Below are 18,622 nucleotides of genomic sequence, written 5' to 3'. Positions count from 1 at the left end.
GGTAGGTGGTATAAACTCCAAAAGTACAAAGAACACTAGACACACTAAACTGGATTAATAATAGCCGCAGCGTTGTTTTTTTGTTTGTTTTTTTTTTTCACAAATATTAACAATTAAGTTTCGGTTCACGCTATGGCGATCCGACTTAGGGGGCGACCTGTGAAGTCGCGTGCACCGCGACTTCGGCGCGTGCACCGTGACTTCGGCACGACTTGCACGGACTTCATAGAATGAATGTCTATGCAAGTCGCTCCAGGTCGCCCCGAAGTAGTATAGGACCCTTTTTCTAAGTCGGAGCAACTTGTGTCGCTCCTATTAGAACCGTTCCTGTACTACACTATGGACCACGACGGTGCACGACTTGTCAGGCTGACCAAGTCGCCTAACAAGTCGTACTAGTGTGAATGGAGACTAACAGTTCACCATAACTCTTTAAATAAATAAATACTTTAAAACTGCAAACAAAATCAGCCAAAATCAGTGGGGCGCTCTTCAAATATCCCTCTAGCAACTGACAAAGACCCCCCTCGGCCTCCTACTTAAATAAGGGTCCAGGGAAATTCTGCAATGCTCAAATGAAATATCCTAGAGGACCCCCAAGAAACATCCAGAACATTTCCAATCAGCTGACCTTTTCTGAACTATCACAAACCCCTCCATTGAAATCAATCATCGGGGGGCTTGAAACTCCGACTGCCACTATCCCATGAGGGTAAAGGGGGGGGCTTAAAACAAGCCAATACCCCTTTTCCCACATTCTTTTGCTTCCAATGTGTGATGAGACACCTAGCTAACAGTTGGGAAGCCTCTCTGTGTGCACTGCTGGTAATACAGAGTGATGTCAGAGTTTCCTGAGTTTCAAAGTGGGCAGATTGTTGGTGGCGCTTAGCTGGTGCCTCTGTGACTGAAGTTGCCAATTTATTTGCAGTGTCACGATGTACGGTATCAAAGGTTATGACAGCATATACAGTTTCTGGGAAAACATTGTCTCATAAGCATAAGCGTGTTTGACATGGTCAACTATCAATTATCCACCATCTAAGAATTCAGGCTGTCGTGGATACCAAAGGCGGTCTAACACCATATTAGGTAACAATTTCATTCTTTTAACTGGTGTTTCCATATTTTTGTCCAACTCCTGTTTATTGTATTTACTATTTAGGTAGACAAATAAGTCAAAGAGGTATTTTGAAGTTACTGACACACGCTCACACTGCTAAATTTGGCTCTGGCACCTAGGTACTGATGACCTCTGGTCACAAAAGAGTTAAAGGTTAAACAAACCAGGTGTTTTGAAATAGAAGGAATCCGCGCTTAGGATAAAAAATGTAAAAAGTATATGTAAAAGATATAAGCAACACAATTATGGCTGCTGCCCACTTCAAAAAATGCAACCCTAGAAGGAAAGCATCAGATATATGAATGGAACGAGGAAGTGATTGGCGCTGCCAAATGGGGTATTGGGAAATCCGATTGCTTGAATGTCAATAAGTCACTCCTCAAAAAATGTATATATACCTGGTGTTCGGTTAAAAAAGGCACAATAAAGGAAATAGGGAGTGTATATATATATATATAGTATAAATATGCGTGATAAAAGGCTAGAAAATTAAAATATGTGTGCATCCATATTGAGTGACAAACATAAAAGATAAATAATACGAAATATTTTCTATGTATAAAAAACTCAAGCAATAAAAATGCGTATTAAGAATGCAAATAACGATGTGCGTGTTGATATAAAAAGATATATAAATATGTGCAGACCCAAGGTGGACGTGTACAAATCTAGTGTTATAAATAATTCAATGTACTACACAATGCGTATGAAATAAATATGTGCAAAATCAGTGATAAACCTATGTGGCTTGTGACCAGATAAATAAATAAATAGATATATTCACTGACCGTGGTATATGTGAAAAACCGGCAATGGATTCATGCAGGTCTGGTAAATTAAATGAATATCAGGGTGTGTGCAAATTTGCTAACTGTGTGCTAATAATAATAAAGTGATAAATGTGCCTATAAATACCCAAGTGAGAAAATTATTATGCAGTGGTGAATGCAGGTAACATTAAAATCTGCCTTATCGATAGACAGGCTAAGAGTGTATAATCGTATGAGAATATGCCTTATTTGTGAACCAGATGAGAGTATATACTCGTGCCTGTAGGTATGTATAGTTACAGTGGTGGGTATAAGCTGGGAGTTCAACACAAGCAATAAATATAGCTGCCAATAGACAAGTGCAGCGGTGCAATTTTAAAAGATGAAAACTGTGCAAACTCAGCAAAATAAATAAATGTCACTGTAAAACGACACAACAGATAAATCCAGGTGTCATGCAATCAGAGCTGGTAAGTGAATCCAAAAAGTCCTATAATTATATAGTCCATATACAAATGGTTAAGGTGCTCTTTTCTCTATGCCCGGAGTGCAGTGAGTGGGCGGAAGGTAAGGTGCTCCCCTATTCCTGGGGTCTTGCGCTTACCAGATTCCAGTACCCCTACAGGGGTGAGTAGCGGGTCGATATTGGGGATCGCTCCCATACACAGGCAACCTGGTCCCTTCTATTATCCTTCCTCACTGAGCTCGATCTCACTCCGCAATAAGGTAGATGGCTTACGGCATCAATACAATAGGGAAATATCCAGTACGGTCCCCGGGTATGAAAAAAGGGGAAGAAGCCTCCGATAGTGAAGAATTGCTTTAAAAACTGTTTATTTCAATAAAAGATAGACATGTACTCACATAATAAATTGACATGTAGCGCGTCCGTCTGGCATAGGATCCGCAACTTCCTCTTTTGCGGTGCCCGCCTGGGAATAGCATGCGTGCCAACCGCCGGATGTGCGTTCCGAGCCTCGGGATCGTTAGACGGAAGTGATGTGGTCACGCTCTCAACGCGTTTTCGTCACACTGACGTCATCTGGAGAGGCTACTCAATTTATTATGTGAGTACATGTCTATCTTTTATTGAAATAAACAGTTTTTAAAGCAATTCTTCACTATCGGAGGCTTCTTCCCCTTTTTTCATACCCGGGGACCGTACTGGATATTTCCCTATTGTATTGATGCCGTAAGCCATCTACCTTATTGCGGAGTGAGATCGAGCTCAGTGAGGAAGGATAATAGAAGGGACCAGGTTGCCTGTGTATGGGAGCGATCCCCAATATCGACCCGCTACTCACCCCTGTAGAGGTACTGGAATCTGGTAAGCGCAAGACCCCAGGAATAGGGGAGCACCTTACCTTCCGCCCACTCACTGCACTCCGGGCATAGAGAAAAGAGCACCTTAACCATTTGTATATGGACTATATAATTATAGGACTTTTTGGATTCACTTACCAGCTCTGATTGCATGACACCTGGATTTATCTGTTGTGTCGTTTTACAGTGACATTTATTTATTTTGCTGAGTTTGCACAGTTTTCATCTTTTAAAATTGCACCGCTGCACTTGTCTATTGGCAGCTATATTTATTGCTTGTGTTGAACTCCCAGCTTATACCCACCACTGTAACTATACATACCTACAGGCACGAGTATATACTCTCATCTGGTTCACAAATAAGGCATATTCTCATACGATTATACACTCTTAGCCTGTCTATCGATAAGGCAGATTTTAATGTTACCTGCATTCACCACTGCATAATAATTTTTCTCACTTGGGTATTTATAGGCACATTTATCACTTTATTATTATTAGCACACAGTTAGCAAATTTGCACACACCCTGATATTCATTTAATTTACCAGACCTGCATGAATCCATTGCCGGTTTTTCACATATACCACGGTCAGTGAATATATCTATTTATTTATTTATCTGGTCACAAGCCACATAGGTTTATCGCTGATTTTGCACATATTTATTTCATACGCATTGTGTAGTACATTGAATTATTTATAACACTAGATTTGCACACGTCCACCTTGGGTCTGCACATATTTATATATCTTTTTATATCAACACGCACATCGTTATTTGCATTCTTAATACGCATTTTTATTGCTTGAGTTTTTTATACATAGAAAATATTTCGTATTATTTATCTTTTATGTTTGTCACTCAATATGGATGCACACATATTTTAATTTTCTAGCCTTTTATCACGCATATTTACACTATATATATATACACTCCCTATTTCCTTTATTGTGCCTTTTTTAACCGAACACCAGGTATATATACATTTTTTGAGGAGTGACTTATTGACATTCAAGCAATCGGATTTCCCAATACCCCATTTGGCAGCGCCAATCACTTCCTCGTTCCATTCAAACCAGGTGTTTTATCTCCCCAACATTTATCAAACACTGCAATATCCATTTAGGGTGAGCTGGCCCTTCAAGAGTATAGTGAAGCTGAATCATTATTATCAATGGATGAAATTGCTAAGTAGAACTTACTTCACATCTGGTCGGTGGATGAAGACTTTCTGGTCCTCCGTACTGTCCACTAGCATCAGCCTGGAGACCTCTATAGGGTGCTGCAAGTCTTCATTTTCAGGGTTGGTCATGAACATCACATTGGCCTCTCCAGAGCACACATTTGTGTAATTCACAAATATTGTATCTGAAAATAAAACGCTCTTAATAAATGTTTGGCAGTAAAAGACATAAAATACAAAAGACATACTGTATAAAGTACATGACAGAAAATAGTCAAAAGAACACTAAAAAGGGCTCCAGGCAAGAAACAACATAAAAAAGTTACTTCAATTATTCATTAATCATAATTATTAATAATTATTAAATATTATTCATTAAAGAGACCCTGTGATGGTGAAAAAACTCTGCAGGTATAGTGATGGCCATCCTTTCATGGCTGAATGCCACTAAACCCCTCTTCCCCACATTCATAGTGGTCAATCGCTATGATGGACAGCCTCATTGGCCAATTGGAATGTACAGGAGTAAGGGGTGGAAGTCCCACCCACGGACGATACGCGTGCGCAAGGGGGAGGAGATCGTGACGTCACTCGTAGCCCCTGTTAGCAGAGCGTTCCGCTCTGTCTGGAGATCAGCTGGATTGCTGTACTGCTCGTTTTTGCATTACCTTGAAGTAAGAGGCTGTCCATTTGTTTTATTAATAAATTGTGGTGTTTGAAACATATTGCACTATGGTCTGCCCCCTTTCTATTACATGGGGATCGTTGTGAACACCTTTACAAAAAGGAGAGATACCCTCTGTGATTGCTGTCCTGGTCAGGATTTTCACATTGCTGGTAGTGATGTCGCGAACCTAAAATTCGCGGTTCGCGAACGGCGAACGCGAACATCGGCAAATGTTCGCGAACCGGCGAACCGGGCGAACCGCCATAGACTTCAATAGGCAGGCGAATTTTAAAACACACAGGGACTCTTTCTGGCCACAATAGTGATGGAAAAGTTGTTTCAAGGGGACTAACACCTGGACTGTGGCATGCCGGAGAGGGATCACGCAAAAAAAAGTTCTTAAAAATTATAATTTTTTGATAGAGAGCCAATTATTGGAAAAATTAAAAAAAAATAAAAATAAAAAATTTCTTTGGATTTAGCATCTGGGGGGTCTAAAAAGTGTACCTGTGAAGTTTCAGCTCTGTAGCATGTCCAGAACCCCTAAAAAACAGCATTTTTCTTATATTTTCAGGAATATGGCTTCTCTGCGGCTGGCTTTTACTCTTGCAGGCATTTAGCGGGCATTTTTTTAGGCAGGCATGTCATTTTTTGTATTTAGTGTCTGGGGGGTCTAAAAAGTGTACCTGTCAATTTTCAGCTCTGTAGCATGTCCAGAACCCCTAAAAAACAGCATTTTTCTTATATTTTCAGGAATATGGCTTCTCTGCGGCTGGCTTTTTCTCTTGCAGGCATTTAGCGGGCATTTTTTTAGGCAGGCATGTCATTTTTTGTATTTAGTGTCTGGGGGGTCTAAAAAGTGTACCTGTCAAGTTTCAGCTCTGTAGCATGTCCAGAACCCCTAAAAAAAAGCATTTTTCTTATATTTTCAGGAATACGGCTTCTCTGCGGCTGGCTTTTTCTCTTGCAGGCATATATATCAGTGGTGGGTGGGCAGTGGCACAGTACACTCTCTGTGGACCTGGCAGCAGTCACTGGCACCCAGGCAACTGCAATTTAAAAAATATATATATATTTTTTTTACTTTGCAAGCTGCTGTGCCACTTTATATATCAGTGGTGGGTGGGCAGTGGCACAGTACACTCTCTGTGGACCTGACAGCAGTCACTGGCACCCAGGCAACTGCAATTTAAAAAAATATATATATTTTTTTTTACTTTGCAAGCTGCTGTGCCACCTTATATATCAGTGGTGGGTGGGCAGTGGCACAGTACACTCTCTGTGGACCTGACAGCAGTCACTGGCACCCAGGCAACTGCAATTTAAAAAAATATATATATTTTTTTTACTTTGCAAGCTGCTGTGCCACCTTATATATCAGTGGTGGGTGGGCACACAGTTGCACTGCAGTGGGCACAGTACACTCTGTGGACCTGACAGTCACTGGCAGCCCAGGCAACTGCAATAATAAAAAATATTTTTTTTTTCAATTTATTGCAACAAGATGCTGTGCCAACGTATATATATCAGTGGTGGGCAGTGCACTGCAGTGGGTACAGTGCACTCTGTGGACCTGACACAGCACTCACTGCAATTATGACAGAGGAAAAAAAAATATTTTTTAAAATGCCAGGTACTGTGCCTGTGCCACCCGAAATGAGTGTGGTGTGCACACAGTACAGTCTGTGGTAGGTCTGTGGCCTCTCACACACAGCGGGCAGGCAACTGCAGTGTACAATAGATATATATATATATATATATATATATATAAAGAAAAAAATCTATTACCTTACCAGCCCTTAAAAGGGCTTTTGGGGACACTATATATATATATATGTATATATATAAATAAAAAAATCCTCAATTACCAGCCCTTAAAAGGGCTTTTGGGGACACTAGATAGATATAGATATATATATATATGAAGAAACAACTCAATTACCAGCCCTTAAAAGGGCTTTTGGGGACGCTAGGTATATATATATATATATATATATATAAAAAAAAAAAAAAAACACAAATACCAGCCCTTAGAAGGGCTTTTTGGGGTGCTGATATTACAGCAGTAGTGGACCAAGAACACTGCAAGACCAGGAACACTGACTAACTGTCCCTAGCTTAACAGCAGCAGCAGCAGCAGCAGCTCTCCCTACTCTCACTACACACACTGCTTCAGAATGATCTAAGATGGATGCTGCCCTTGCTTATTTATAGGAGGTGGGAGGGTGTGGGAGGGAGGTACGCTGATTGGCTGGAAATGTGTCTGCTGACTGTAAAGTTCAGGGTCAAAGTTTGCCTCAATGATGTCTTATGGGGGGCGGACCGAACATCGCATATGTTCGCCGGCAGTGGCGAACGCGAACATGCTAAGTTCGCCGGGAACTGTTCGCCGGCGAACAGTTCTATACATCTCTAATTGCTGGGAGTGTACTTTTAAGGCTGTCTTTTCACAGCCTACAGGTGAGAGGCTAGCACCTCTGGTGAAGGATTGCACTGAACAAGCACTTGTGTCCTGTTTACTGATCAGCACTGAGCACTTTCATTGGGATTTCTTATTGGACTGTTTTCTCCTCTTTTTTACAAGACTACTGCGTGCCATTCATAGACTTTTCATTTATCCATTGATGTTTTTATTGTCTTATTGTTTTAGCGCTGCACTTTTCACTATCAGTTTTACATTGGGTTTTACATATTTTTTACCTTGGTGTCAGCTGCTTTTATTTATTTCCATCCATTTATTTATTCATGCTTGCGCCGATATTCCTGTTTTTTCATTGACTTGTGGGAAAGTATTACCACTGTCAGTAAGCATGGAAACTAGTTAGAATAGACCAACATTCAGCTGTTACAGGAGGGTCTGGGTGGGGGGGGGGGGGGGGATGTCTGTTGTAGGTATACCTGCAGTAGCTTTGAGTTTTAGCATAAGGCCTGGTTCACACTGATGCAATTTTTATTGTCAGTGGCAGCCTTCTTGCCTCTCCTTTCAGCCTGACAAAAGCACATGGTGCAGAGTGGAGGAGGAGAATAGAGGTAAAAATGCACCAGAGTTGTATGAAAAATGCGTATCCATTTTGATGCATTTCCATTGAAATCTCTGAGGCAAAAAATGTTCTGCATCGCATCAAAGTAGCACAGGTAACTTCCTCAAAGTCAGTTTGCAATTGCATTGCATTGATGTGAACAGGCACCACTGAAATCAATGTTTTTTCCGCCGTCGTGTGATTCTGTGCGACCCAAGTTACATCTGAAATTGAATTTGTGTGAACCAGCCCTTAGAGCGTTTCTTTAACAGTTATTTAGCAAATAAGCTATCAGCTAGCAGAAATACCTGAATCTGTGCTTATACAAGCTTCCCTGAGCACTTTTATTGGGAGAGAAAGCGTCAGCACTCTTCTGGATTTCATAGGAATGGCCTCATCAATGAGCTGCTACTCTTTTAGTACTTCTTTAGTATACAGTAAGAAGGATGGGGAGAGGGTGGAAATTTTGACTAAAGAAGCTGGGGGGGGGGGGGGGCATATCTGACTTCCGGTATGTAAGCAGCTTTTCCTCTGAGCTCCGCACCGCACTGAGATCCTACTTTGTCCTGAACAGCCTGAGGTTCGCTTATCCTGACCGAAACCATAACGAACAGTGACTACAGACACCGGGAGACCAACCATGGTGAAAATAGGTCCCAGTCTTCACGAAACGCCCGCTGAGAAACTCTCTCACTTCGCCCATGAGGTAGGCAAAAATGGCGCCTGGGACACACAAGAACCGCCATGCTCTCCTAGTGCTGATGCTCACCCATGGGCTGAGGGAGTGCCGGACTGGCTCGAGGCTACAGACCTGCTGGCTGTTCCGACAGCATCCTCCTCCCCTACAGACATCCTCCTCCCCTACAGAATTGCTGACGGTCAACCTCTGGGGTGCAGGTGGGAGAACCGACCCTGTCACAAATCATGGTGGCCATTAGGACTTGCCAGGCCTCACTCACCACACAAATACACTAAGGGTGGAATTTGCTATCCTGAAGGATGATTCTCACAAAGTTTGTCACCACATAACTAATGCTGAACAGCTCATTAGTGCAGTGGAGGATGATTTAAACCCACCGGTGACTATTAGAAATTTAACGGCAGACCACAAGTCCCAGGAAGCTGAACTGGGAGATATTGAGGATCGACTCTGCAGGAACAATCTCAGGTTCTTGGGCTTTTCAGAGGGGTCTGAGGGCAAAATTCCAGAATAATTTCTAATAGGATGGTTGAAACAAATCTTTGGGGAAGATTCCTTTTCCCATTTATTTGCAATTGAAAGAGCTCATCGAGTGACGCTCAGGGCCCCTCCACCAGAAAGATATCCCAGACCATTGCTGGCTCTCTTCCTGTTCTTCAGGGATAAAGAAATAATCCTTCATCGTGCTAGGAATATACCTGAATTGCTCTATAACAACAACTGTATTACCATCTTTCCTGATTTTTCAGCAGCAATGCAGAAACAGCTTGCAGCATTTCAAAGTGTGAAACAATGTCTGTGAGAACTATACAGTATGATGTATCCTGCAAGGCTCCAAGTAGTATATAAGGGCAAAGCACAGTTCTTCACCTCACCTAAGGAAGCTAACAGGTGGCTGGAATCTCTGGGAAGCACTTGATCATTGATCCACCCTCCCAATTTCACAGTTCTAAGGGCAGTGGGTCGAGGCCCCCCCTTTTTTTTAAAATTATTTGCGGTTACCATTGTTTGTTCTATCACAACTGATAAAGATGATAAAACCTCTTTAGGTAAGCTCACATTGCCCGGCTGGTACTAATGGACATGAACTCTGTGTGGTCTATGGCTTGTTACCTACACCATTCTCTTCCTCTCTCCCTGGGTGGACGAAGAAGAATCCCCCAACAAGGGTGACATTGTTACATTGATGTTTGGGGTGGAAGCCTGTAGTTTGTTTTTGACTGTGGGCAGGGTAGGTGGTTTGGGGACATGTTTCTATGTTTTGGAACATTTTGTATTTGGTTACCTAATTTTGTTGCTTTAGTTTTGTACTTATTTTCTAGTCCACACCGAAGATTTTCCCATGCTTTGCAGAATGTCCATACTTTCCACCAATACTATTGTATGCTATAGACCGGAACATTGTTCTCTGTGCTTTCTATGAGCCCTTTGCCACTCACTATGCTATCAAGGTCGGTATTATGATTTAATTACTGAGTTTTAAGGCACCACACATCCAAACCCTTAACATACTCTCATGGAATGTGAGAGGTCTTAATTCTAAGATTAAACGTGCTCTAGTCTTTAATTATTTTCAAAAATGCAAACCCCATATCATTCTCCTACAAGAAACCCAGGTAGGTTCTAAAACTCTAGCCCTTAAATGGGCTTTCATAGGTCATGCCTTTCACTCCATGTACTCTAACTATGCTAGAGGGGTCTCTGTTCTAGTGACCAAGTCTATATTGTGTACCCCTAAGACTGTTACGGACCGGTTTGGTAGGTTCGTGGTGGTGGTTTTATTAATTTATAACTTACCCCATACTGTAGTAGCAATTTATATCTCACCTTTCACAGTGGCTATGTGGGAGGTGTTGATAGCAAAGGTGCTCCAAGTGGCAGAGGGACTAATAATATTGGCAGGGGACTTGAACACAGTGCTTTTTCCTGATGTAGACAGACTGAATGATGCATCTAAGTGTCATACCCCCTTAGAGACACGTTTGACACAGTATAATATAGTTGAGGCCTGGAGATGGAAACACCCAGACGCCCGAGCATATTCCTGTTTCTCCTCCACCTACAATACTCTCTCTCGTTTAGATACGTGTTGTCTGTCTAGAGATGTTTTGCCCTGAGTGGTAGAGGTCCAGTATCTCCCGAGGGCTATATCGGACTGAATCTTATAGACCAATATTGTTAATTAATGTAGATGCTAAAATACTAGCTAAGCTTCTTGCTAGACGATTGAATAAGGGGATAGTCTCAATTAACAATCCAGATCAAACTGGTTTCATACCAATGCGATCAATGGCTATAAAGTTGCGCTGATTGTTCATGATCCTGCAGTCTGTAGGGCCTAACCCAGATGCTAGAATCGTAGTGTCATTGGATACTCATAAGGCCTGTGAGTCTATTTTTTTTTTTGTAAATATTCTTTATTCAGGTTTTAAACATAACAGATAAAGAAAAATACGATGTAAGTAATAATAGTACAGATATGCATACAGGTGTACATTCCTCAACAGTGTGATTAATGCTTGGTGATTCCATCTAAACAGTTTCAAACAATAACTTCATTTCACCGTGGTGGCCCAAAAATCCCAATGGGAGTTGAAGGATTGTAACTTCATCCTGTTGACTGCCAGTGCTTTCTCAAACTGGTAGTTAATTTTAAGTAATTGGACCATGTCAGACAGGTTAAGAGCCTCTGCTGATCCCCACTTTCTCAGGATTATTGTACGAGCTGCCAGTAGGACGTGAGTTACCCAGGGCCTGTACGGTGTCGGTAGTTTGTCAATTCCCAGATGGAGCACAGCTAACTCTGGGGAGGGTTTAATGAGGCACCTGGTATGAGTGGATAAAAACTGGAATACTCGAGTCCAGCAACTTTTGAGAGATGGGCATGACCAGAGGATGTGTGGCAGGGTTCCTACCTGTGAACAGTCCCGCCAACACAATTGGGAATAGGATTGTGAGAATGTGTGTAGTACCACCTATTTATGATCTTCAGCGTCATCTCCCAGTGGTTTGCACAATGCGAGAACTTATAGATCGCGGCCAAGGCTGCGCGCCATTGCGAGATGGGGAATGTGGTACCCAGATCCCCTTCCCACTTAAACATGTGAGCGGATTTGTAAAATGTGGTGTTGTCCAACAGTAAATCGTAGTAATGGGAAAGTTTGGGTGGGCTTGAGGATTCAGCTGTGAACAAGTCCCACAACCTACTATCTACTAAGATAGGTCTTTGAGGATGGAACCGTAGGAAATGGGATATGCGCATGACATGCAAATGTAGGTGATATGGTATGTTATTCTTGGTGATCATGTCAGCTATAGATATGGGAGTGTCGGTGTGATAAAAGGAGTTAATGTGCGTTGTTTGCCACTTCGCCAATTGACTAACTGGCAAATCTGGTAGGTAGGGCCGGAGCACAGATAAGGGCAGTGGGCAGATCTTAGAAACATCTTTAATAAAATTCAAAGTGCTAACAATAGTTTACAAAGCCATCCACAACTCTGCCCCCAGCTACATCACTAACCTGATCTCAAAATATCAACCTAGCCGCTCTCTTCGGTCCTCCCAAGACCTCCTGCTCTCTAGCTCTCTTGTCACATCTTCCCATACTCGCCTCCAGGATTTCTCCAGAGCTTCTCCCATTCTTTGGAACTCTCTACCCCAATCTGTCCGACTGTCCCCTAATCTATCCATCTTTAGACGATCCCTGAAAACCCTTCTCTTTAAAGAAGCCTACCCGGCTACTAACTAATAACGCTGTTTCTCTTGCTCCATCAGCTCATCCCCCACAGCTATTGCCTTTTGTATCAATTGACCCTCCCTTTTAGATTGTAAGCTCTAACGAGCAGGGCCCTCTGATTCCTTTTGTTCCAAATTGTAGTGTAACTGTAATGTCTGCCCTCATTTTGTTAAGCGCTGCGCAAACTGTTGGCGCTATATAAATCCTGTATAATAATAATAATAATAATAATAATGTATAGGGAGTGCAGAGCAATGCACCACACTCTCAGTGTTGCTTGCATAGTAGGAGAGAGAACCGCGAGGTTCCATTCCTTCCATTTGTCACTCCAGAGTAAGGTGCTCAAGTCTTTCGTCGGAGCTACATCCCTTTCCAGAGTCACCCACATAGGTTCTTCTTTGGTTTGAAACCATTGTCTCGTTTGAGCGAGGATGGAGGCTTTGTAGTAGGAGTGGAGGTCAGGAACCGCCACCCCCCCAAATTGTTTTTTCTTGGTCAGGATCGAAAAAGCGCAACGCGGCCTTTTCCCTGCCCATATGTAGGAAGACAATTGTTTGGAAAATTTGGTAATGTGGGTTATCGGGAAAGGGATGGGTAGTGCCCTAAAAAGATACAAAATTTGGGGTAAAATACACATCTTATAGGCCGCAACCCTGCCGCTCCATGAGAAGAATGAGTTGCGCATCGTGGAGATTGTTGCAGTAATTTTGGCCATTAGTCTGCTAATATTGATGAGGAGCAACTTGAGGGGATCAGCTGATAGATCTATGCCTAGGTAGTGAATGGACGTAGAAGACCATGGTATCGGGATCATTTGTTGGAGGTTGGTCTGGATTTTAAGGGGGACTCCTAGATTGAGAATCGTAGCTTTAGACGTATTAAGTTTGTAAAAAGAAACCTTACTGTACTCTTGTAGTATGGCATATGCTGCCGGAAGGGATCGTTCTGGGTGTGTAAGCATCATAATTACGTCATCCGCAAATAAATTAATTTTGTGGTGAAAGGATGGTAATTTAAACCCGGTGATGAGGGAATGAGATCTAATTGTTTCCGCTAGCGGCTCAATGACCAAGTTAAATATCGTGGGGGATAGAGGGCAGCCCTGACGTGTACCATTTGTGATTGCGAACGGTTTCGACAATATACCTGACATGTAGACTTGTGATGTGGGATGTGAATATAGAGCCATAATGGCGGACAAAATGGGACCTGAGAACCCTAACTTTTGCAGGGTGGCTTCCATGTAGCCCCAATGGACCCTGTCAAATGCTTTCTCAGCATCCAGAGTGAGCAGTACGGATGGGGTTTTAGAAGATTGTGCTTGATGCATTATTCCTAGCAATCTCCTGGTGGCGTCGGAAGTCTGCCTGCCTGGAGTAAATCCCATTTGGTCTCTATGTATGAGTTCAGGGAGAAATGTTTGGATACGTTTAGATAATATACATGCGTAAATCTTCGCGTCCGAATTTAGGAGGCGTATGGGGCGGAAGTTGGCTGGCGTGTTGGGGTCTTTACCAGGTTTGGGTAATGTAACGATGTGTGCACAGAGAATATCTTGGGGCAAAGCAGCTACTTCCATAGCTTTGTTGTACACTGCTGTCATGGTGGGGGTCAAGTGAGGGGCAAAGAGTTGATAGAACTCGTTTGAAAAACCATCTGGTCCGGGTGATTTGCCTTTCGGCAAGGATGTTATGCTAGACAGGACTTCAGGGGTGGTGATTGGAGAGTTAAGGGTTTGCAGCTGGGAGGCTGACAGTGAGGGCAGGGATACTTTACGGAGAAAACAGTCAATGTTTTCCGCCGATGGATGTAATTCAGAGGGGTTATCTTTCAGATTGTAAAGGGAGCTGTAAAAGTCAGCAAATTCATCAGCTATGGCTTGTGGGTGTGTCACTTTTGAGGCAGATCTGGCGTTAATTAGATAGGGAATTCTAGCTTTGGCTTGCTTGCGTTTAACCTGGGAGGCTAGGAATTTGCCAGCTTTGTTGGCTTGATGATAATGCTTTTGCTTTAGATACTGGAGGTGTCTGTTGGAAGTTTCCAAGAACAAGAGACGTAGTTCTTGCCGCAGCTGTGCAATGGAGTGGGATCTAGATGGATCAGGGTCTAATTTGTTTGCACTATCTAAGGTGTGGATCTGATGCATCAGTTGTGACATTTTATCCTTCCTCCGTCTCCGAAGCCGTGCCTGCTGCTGGATGCACACCCCCCTCAGGAAGGCTTTTTGTGCGCCCCACAGCACCCACGGGTCAGAGACAGAGGAGTCATTTACACTTCGGAACTCCTGCAATTGTTTAGCAATATGTACTTTACATTCCTCGTCCTGTAGCATATGTATATCGCATCTCCAGATATAGGAGTTGGTACACTTCTAAGCCTCCTCTATGGTTAGTTCCACCGGGGCATGATCCGACCATAATATGTCGCCAACCACAGAGGAGGATGCTTTTCCTAGCAAAAACAGGTCTGCAAAAAACATGTCTAGGCGAGAGTATGAATTATGTCTAGCAGAAAAGAAAGAATAATCTCTCTCCATAGAATGCTGGCACCTCCACACATCATACAATTTTTCCTCATGCAGAACATTTCCCAGTGACTGTTGTCGACTCCGGGGGGACGCCGAAGAGTCCAACCCGGGGTCAACAACAGCATTAAAGTCCCCACACATGAGTAAATGACCATACAGCATGTTAGATACTTGCTTGAGGACCCTGTGAAGGAATCGGATCTGGTGGGTATTTGGTGCATATACATTCACTAGGGTCATCGGCAGTTCGTTGATGTCGCAGGTTAGAATGATGTACCTGCCATTAGGGTCCAAGACTGAGTTATGTATCCTCAATGACAGAGAGTCCTTGAAGGTGAACATGACCACCTCTTCTTTTCGGTGTTGGACGCCAAAATAACTTGGGAGTATGCCTTATGTCCGCATCGAGGTGTTGCGTTGATATCAAAATGGGTTTCTTGCACTGCTAGCACATCTGCTTGGCGAGAGGTGGCTTCTTTCCACAGCGAACGTCTCTTGACAGGGTGATTTAGGCCATTGGCATTAATTGACACTAACTTGATGGTCATTGCAATGCTGACAGTTCCAAGGTAGAGAGGAGATCACCCATTGTTGGTACTGGTGCATGGCTTGGTGTGTTGAGGTAAGTACACGTAGAGAAAATAACCAGGTCAAAAATAAACACAAAAGTAAAAAGGACAAAGCCTAAAAAAGGAGCCATGTCCCTCATTGTGGCTTCTGATATAGGGTTGCCCCCAGAGGAATGCCCAGATAGGGGGTCTCTCATGGAGGGCTGGTGTGCAGATGGCGTGGGAGAGTGCTGGGAAAGGTCCATACCTGAGGCCCCATGGAAGTCAGGCGGTGGGGAGTTCATTCTCTGCCTGGTTTTTGCCGGGCTCCTCGAGGATGGTGACGGCGGCGATGGAGATCCGGATGATTGCCCACTGTCAGGGTTCCCGACCTTCTGTCTCTGCGGTAGAGGCGGCCGCATCGGAGACAGCTTGGGGAGTAGGCCTTCTCCCTGCTTACTGTTCTGCGCTCGTCCCGCGCTTCCGGCGCCATTTTGTCGGAGACCGGGTGCCTGGGAGATGAAGTATCCGGCCACATTAGAGGATTGCGCCGAGTCTTTCTTGCGGCGGGCCATCTCTGGTGCTTCAGCGGAGGTTCACCTTCTCCTATGTGTGTTCGTAGGGGCTAGGAAAGCCCTCGGCGCGGCGTGTGTCTCGGGTGGCTTGTGGAGCTAGCACACTAAGCGGCCATCTTCCGCAACGGCAGCCACGCCCCCCGCCTGTGATTCTATTGAATGGCCCTATTTACTAGCGGCTCTTGTGCGGATTGGTTTTGGACCCAATTTTGTTCCATGGGTGAGGTTGCTCTATTGTTGCCCTGTGGCTCATTTACGAATAAATAATATTACTGATGCTTTTCAAATAGGGCGGGGCACACAGGAGGGATGTCTATTATTGCCCCTGTTGATCTTGCTATAGAACCTTTAGCAGCTGTCTTAAGGTCAAATATGTATTTTAGATGCTGTTGGATAAACACTGAAGAAAATACTTTTTGTATGCTGATGATATGTTATTATACCTAGCCGACACAGATAGCTCCTTAACTACAGCACTGAATATAATCTCAAGATTCGGGGCTTTTTCGGGTTTCAAAGTCAATTGGAATAAGTCAACTGTTTTCCCTTTTGATCCAGTGTTTAGTCCTAAAATGCCTCCAGATGTCCCCTTACAAGTGGTTACTAAATTCATACCTATCTGGGGATTGAGATCCAGTTACCACTAAATACATATATTTCCAAAAATCTCTCCCCCTAATAACACGCTTACGAAACAGCCTCCAGACCTGGTCCAAACTGCCCCTTAACCGATTGCCGACCGCCGCACGACTATTTACTGCGGCGGTCAGCCCCTCACAGGCAAAGCGACGCAGGGATACGTCGCTAGCCTGTGAGGGTCTAGGGAGCAAGCGCGCGCCACCGGAGGTGCGCTCCCGCGTGGTCACGGACCCCCCCGCGCGTGTGCCCGGCGGATCTGATGTCCGCCGGTCACTCGCGATCGTCTGTTAGAGCGGGAGAAAGGCAGGCGGCTAATGTAAACAAGCCGCCTGTCATTCTCCCCTGTGTATGAATAGTGATCATACGGTTCTACTATGTAGGACCATTGATCACTGTTCCTACACCTCAAGCCACAGCCAATCACAGTTAGAATGACGCCCCTAGGGACACACATAACCCCTCCCTCTCCAAAAAAGTTAACCCCTTCACTGCCAGTGTCATTTTACAGTAACAGTGCATATGTATAGCACTGATTACTGTAGTAATGTCACTGGTAACCCCAAACGTGTCGAAAATGTCAGTCAAGGGTCCGATCTGTCCGCCGCAATGTTGCAGTACCGCAAACAAAATCGCAGATCGCCGCCATTACGTGTTAAAAAAAAAACAACAAAAATGACAAAAATCTTTCCCTTTGTTAGTAAACGCAATAACTTTTGCGCAAACCAATCAAAATACGCTTTTTGCGATTTTTTTTTACCAAACATATGTAGCATAAAACAAATTGGCCTAAAATGTTAAAAAATTTTGATTTTTACATTTTTTTGGGAATTTCATATAAAAAATGTGAAAAATATTGTTATTTTTGCAAAATTGACGATCTTTTTTTGTTTTTAGCGCAAAAAGTAAAAATTGCACAGGTGATCAAATGCCACCAAAAGAAAGCTCTGTTTGTTGGAAAAAAAGGACGTAAAATTCGTTTAGGTACAGCGTCGCACGACCGTGCAACTGTCCATTAAAATCACGCAGTGCCGAATCGCAAAATAGGCCCTGGTCAGGAAGGGGGTAAAATCTTCCGGGGCTTAGGTGGTTAATCTCCTAGGTCGAATGAATATATTTAAAATGATATACCTTCACAGGTTTCTATATGTATTTTGGCATGCCCCAAGTTATATACCCAGAAAACTGTTCAGGGAGATAAATAATATACTTTCCACATTTCTATGGGGTCCTAAACCACCTTGAGTCTCCCTTGACACTTTTCATTTGCCCAATACGGGAGGTTTGGCTTTGCCGAATCTGCAATGCTATTACTTGGCATCTCGATTAACACATATACATTGGTGGTTCTTTCTGAATCTAGAGATTGCTTCTGTAGCTACTCAAGCCATCGTGGTTCACTCTTTTGAGGCATGGATTAATGTTTTGCCTCAGTCAGGGCAGATATTCTTAAACTCTCACACAAAATATTTCATGTATGTAATAGCAGAATAGGGAGTACTCCTCTGAGCAACTCACCTACCACTCCTGTATGGCATAATCCCCAACTAACTGAAATATACAAGATACCAGATGGGGAGTGTTGGGCTACTTTTGGAATCAAATATACGCACCAATTGTTTGAGGATCATACTTTTAAATTATTTAGGGCCCTCCAGATCAAGTAAAGGATCCCTAATCAATATTTTTTCTGATACTTGCAACTACGTTATGCGGTAGCTGCACAATTTGGGCTAACAGAGATATCACTCTCTCCTGCTACATTAGAGAAGCTCTTATTTGAGGGCGAACATTCAAAACTTATTTCTAGATA

General features: G+C 43.2%; 1 protein-coding gene across 1 annotated transcript in view; it reads right to left on the bottom strand.

Annotated features, from left to right (window-relative positions):
• The window catches only part of LOC309556569 (fibrocystin-L-like), a gene marked incomplete at both ends in the record, with an annotated part of 290,856 nt that overhangs the window by 29,955 nt on the left and 242,279 nt on the right, over window positions 1–18,622 (bottom strand). The window contains one exon of the mRNA XM_082259013.1: window positions 4,419–4,584. Coding sequence (XP_082115139.1) covers window positions 4,419–4,584 — 166 coding nt within the window. The remainder of the gene's footprint in view (window positions 1–4,418; window positions 4,585–18,622) is intronic.

This window comes from Pelophylax lessonae (genome assembly GCF_965119305.1).
Source record: "Pelophylax lessonae genome assembly, chromosome: 5".
Lineage (NCBI taxonomy): Eukaryota > Metazoa > Chordata > Amphibia > Anura > Ranidae > Pelophylax > Pelophylax lessonae.
This window is presented reverse-complemented; position numbering and strand designations above follow the sequence as displayed.